This window comes from Geospiza fortis, unplaced genomic scaffold (genome assembly GCF_000277835.1).
Source record: "Geospiza fortis unplaced genomic scaffold, GeoFor_1.0 scaffold17, whole genome shotgun sequence".
Classification (NCBI taxonomy): domain Eukaryota; kingdom Metazoa; phylum Chordata; class Aves; order Passeriformes; family Thraupidae; genus Geospiza; species Geospiza fortis.
Window position 1 is genome coordinate 796,199 of NW_005054438.1, and position 4,258 is coordinate 800,456.

At 51.6% G+C, this 4,258-nt stretch overlaps 1 protein-coding gene across 1 annotated transcript; it reads right to left on the reverse strand.

Annotated features, from left to right (window-relative positions):
* Window positions 1–734: 734 nt before the first annotated feature.
* CRYAA (crystallin alpha A) lies at window positions 735–3,890 on the reverse strand. The gene is made up of 3 exons (XM_005427224.2): window positions 3,702–3,890; window positions 2,653–2,775; window positions 735–1,620 (listed from the first exon to the last, which is right to left on the reverse strand). The coding sequence occupies exons 1-3, from the start codon at window positions 3,888–3,890 to the stop codon at window positions 1,411–1,413; spliced, it is 522 nt and encodes a 173-aa protein (XP_005427281.1). The 3' UTR covers window positions 735–1,410.
* Between the last annotated feature and the right edge of the window lie 368 nt (window positions 3,891–4,258).

Below are 4,258 nucleotides of genomic sequence, written 5' to 3' on the forward strand. Positions count from 1 at the left end.
ACCTATCACCTATGTTAGACAGTCTGTCTCTACTCTAAACCAATCTAAAAGTGTCACCATCCCAGCAGAAGATGGAGGACAAGAAGAAGGAGAAGGAGGACAGGACACGTCCAGATTCCTCCATCTTGCTTCTTGAACCCCCATTCTAAAAACCCCAAAATTCTACATTTTCACCCTGTGATGAATTAACTATCATTCTACTCAAACTCTTGTGGCTTGTAAATCTTCACACAAAGTTGGTAATTTTTTTCATGGACTAAAATAAAAGGCACAGGTGTTTTTGAGTCTGTGCCAAGATCTCTGAGCCCCCTGCCAGGGTCTTGAATCACCCAGGGCAGCCAGAGGAATGTCCTGGGTCCTGACACTTTTGGTTTTGTTTGCCCGAGGGATAACACTAAAGAAAGGGTGAGCCATCCTCACAAAAAGTGCTTCCAGCAGTGGAAAGCTCATCTTCCAAGTGATGCTGGGCACCACAGTGACCTTCAGGAGCCTTGCAAAGGAACAAATGAAACCCCCAACGCCGGTTGCGTGTTTCCTATATCACTTTATTGACCGCCACTGACCACGTTCTCAGGTTGAGCGCCAGATACCAGCGGGAGAGGTGGAGCTACCCTAGAGTTACAGGAGAGCAAGGGAGACAGTGTGTCACACACAGGCTGGGGAGAGCTGGCTGGGGATGGGAAGCTTCTGCACAGTGGTGAGCCCCCCTCTCTCCCCCCCCGAGGGCCTTCAAAGACAGTGGAAAGACGTGCTTGTCCTCCTGTCAGTTGTCCCAGAGGGAAATGACAGGGCAGAGGTGTGAACAGAGACATTTAAACACTTTGCTGAAAGAAAAAAATACACGTTGCAACCCCCCCGAGGTGAGATGTTATTGATAATTATTATTATTGCTGTTATTATTTCTCCTGCGGTTGCAAGGAACTCATGGCAGGTTTGTCACACAGACGCGGGGTCTTGAGTGTGGGGCTTGGCTCTGTTGCTGTTTCAGAGTAACCAGTTGTGGGGTACAGCAATTCTGCAGGGCTTTTCTCCTGTCCCAAGCCTTGCCTCGAGGCTTGGTGCACCAGCAGCCAGCGTCACTCGTGCACTCCTTCAGACCTGATGGTGCAAATGGGCTACAGCACCAGACAAAGACCCTTTCAGCAAGTACAGCAGCATGGCAGCACTGCCATCCACACCATCCCCACCAGGTTTAAGCTTCCAAGTCCACCAGCCGCTCACCCAGCCCCCCGTTCCATCCGAGGGAAGAGGGGGAAAACAAAAAAAAAGAAAACAAAAAAAAGGAGGAAACAAAGTGAGGGAGGAACCAAGAGAAGAAACCCCTCTAGACATTCACTGATATCTACGCCAAGGCTCTGGGAGCAGGACCTGCAGGTGGTGGCAGCCTGCCCAGCGCGGCGGCCGCTGGGCTCAGGAGGAGGGCGCCGAGCTGGGCTTCTCCTCCCGGGACACGGGGATGGGCCTCTCGCTGTGGCCGGCGTCCATGTTGGAGGGGACCTTGGGGCCCGAGAAGGTCAGCATGCCATCGTTGGACAGCGAGCAGGTGATGGCAGCCTGGTCCACGTTGGCGGGCAGGCGGTACCGGCGGTGGAATTCCCGCGAGATGTAGCCGTGGTCGTCCTGAGAGGCAGTGGGGAAAGGGGGGGAAGGCGTGTCAGAAACTCCCTGTGCCTCCTTTTGTCCATCTCCCTTGGAGCACCAGATCCACAACCACCCTGGCATAGTGTGACACTGCACTGCCAGGACTGCTGGGCACACCTCTGCTGGGGTTAATTTTACAAGTTTGTCCCCCCTGACACCTGTGAAGCTGCAAGAGCTGAGCACAGCAGCAGGGAGTAATTTTGGCCATAGGTTTGATGCCAGATTGGGATCTGATTTAGGTCTTCTGATTTCAAAGGATGCTTGGAGACAAAGTCTGGAGGCCTGGGAAGGTAAAGGCAAGGCAGACGTGTGCACCCATGTATTTATTTACTAGGCTGCAATGCTGTGTCAGCCAAAGTATACAATCCTGGCCCCCTTCTTTTTTTGGCCAAAAGAATGAGAAGTGCAATTATTTTTTTTTAAGTTGGCCATGAGAATAATAACTATATTTAAAAATACATACTGTTTCCAGGCTAGAGCCTTGTCTGGCCAAAAATGTGTATGAGAAGAATTAAGCTCCTGCTGGTATAATTCACTTTTCGACCCCCACAGATATTTCCATGACATCCGTGTTAAAAGTTTCCAAGCCTGAGGCACTTGGTTGGTTTTCTTTTGTTTTGTTTGCTCTTGCTTTTCTCTCCCAGATTGGCATATAAAAACTCTGTTTTCACTAAGGATTCTGGCTTATGAAAACTCAGCCATGCTTCAGCCGTGCCAGATGATGTTCTGTGTCTGGCCCAGTGTTATTAGCGAACAATGGACATGGTCATCTGATGGTTATGGAAGATGATGATTGAAAATAAACAAAAGAGGGGTGGATTAGCTTGTTATTGTCAGATATCAGATGGGGGCTCTATGGAAACAGCCCATGCCAATAATGACAATTCATAATTAACTCCTTCTTCTGATATATTCTTTTTTTTTTTTTTCCTTCAGCTGAGAACTGTTGGAAAGAAGGAAAACAGAGCTGGACTCCCCAGCTGCTCCACCATCACCATCACTTCCACTTACCTGCCTTTCACTGTGCTTGCCATGGATTTCCACAAAGTCATCAATAATCTTCACACTCAAATCTTCAGGAGAGAAGTGTTTTACATCCAGCATGATTGTGAACTTGTCCCGATCAGACCTCACCTGAAACGAGCATTGTCACACAGTGAGGCCCCAGCTCTGGCTGTGGGGCACAGCCAACATCACCACAGGTCAAAGGACAAAAAAGGGGTGGTCTGGCACTTTGTCCTTCTGTGACTATGGGCCTCAGTGGGGGTTTTCTTCCCATTGTGGGGACCCAGGGACAGTGAGAGGCCATGGGAGGTGTCAGGGTCACTGGGAGGCTGTGGGAGGTGTCAGGGTCACTGGGAGGCCATGATTGGTGTCTGAACCTTGGCTACTGCTCTGGGGAGAGATGTTATTATCCTTGCTGCTAATCTTGTGCCAGAGAGCCTTTAGGATTCAGTGACCTGCCAGATGGACCAGGCACAGAGAGGGGATGGAAACCAGTGCAAGATTCTCTGGGAGCACGTGTTTTGTCCTTTCAGTGGTTTCATTGTGGTCGTAGCTCTGGGAGGAAAGCAGTAAGAGAGGGCTACAGAAAACACCTGGACCTGAATTTCAGATCACGGCCCCCACAGGTACACATTCCCCTACAGGTCCCTTCAGAAAATTGCTCTGGGGTCCTTCAGTGAGGGATTGCAAAAACCACCAAGCTCCCAAGTGGAGGAGAAGGTGGAGGAAGCTCCCGCTTGCACTCCCATGGCGAGCTGCCCTCACAGGCACTTACTCTGGGAGCAGCCTTGCTCTTCTTCACTACACAGGTGGTGGGGCACAGAGCAACAAAACCAGCCTTCTTGTGTTGGAAACAACCCTCAAAAGGAGCCAAAATGGTTCCTGTTTCTCGAAGGGAAGCTTTGTCCCCAGTGAGGGTTCCCCTTTGTGCTAAAGAAGGGGTGGGTGGGTTGGGGTCTTCCTTGTCCAGGAAGTGTGAGATGTGGGTGGAGAGGAGCAGCTGGAGGCACAAGGAGGGAGAGGAAGGAAAGGAGAGGAAATCAAAGGGCCCTTACCTCTGAAATGCCCGACTCCAGCACGCTGCGGAAGAGGGACTGCCTGTAGTAGGGGCTGATAGTGGAAGAGAACAGAGGCAGGAGGTCATACTCGAGGAGACCCTCTCCAAAAAACTGGTCAAACAAACGGCTTGGAATGAGGGGTCCCAGAGCACGCTTGAACCAGGGGTGCTGGATGGTAATGTCCATGCTGCTGCTGCTGCTGCTGCTGAGACCTGTGGCTGCAAGGGGAGAGCAGAAGGGGCAGCGCCGCTGCTGGGGAGACAGCGATGCCTTGGCTGGAGTGCAGCCCCAGGGAAGCTCCCCCTATATATACCGGCCTGGCAGAATGAAGGCATTAGCAGGATTCCTCTGGAAAGACATGATCTCATGATGGAGGCAACGTGGTCAGCAGAAATGCGGAGACTGACCTGGAAATGACAGTCTGGTTGGAATCGGTGCCAGATGTCCTGGAGGGATGATGCCAGGCAGCAGGCTGTGAGGCACAGGGTGCCCAGGGGTGCTGGCATGTCCCCTGTGGAATCAAGCAGGCTGAGCAGGACACCCTGGTGGGCAAC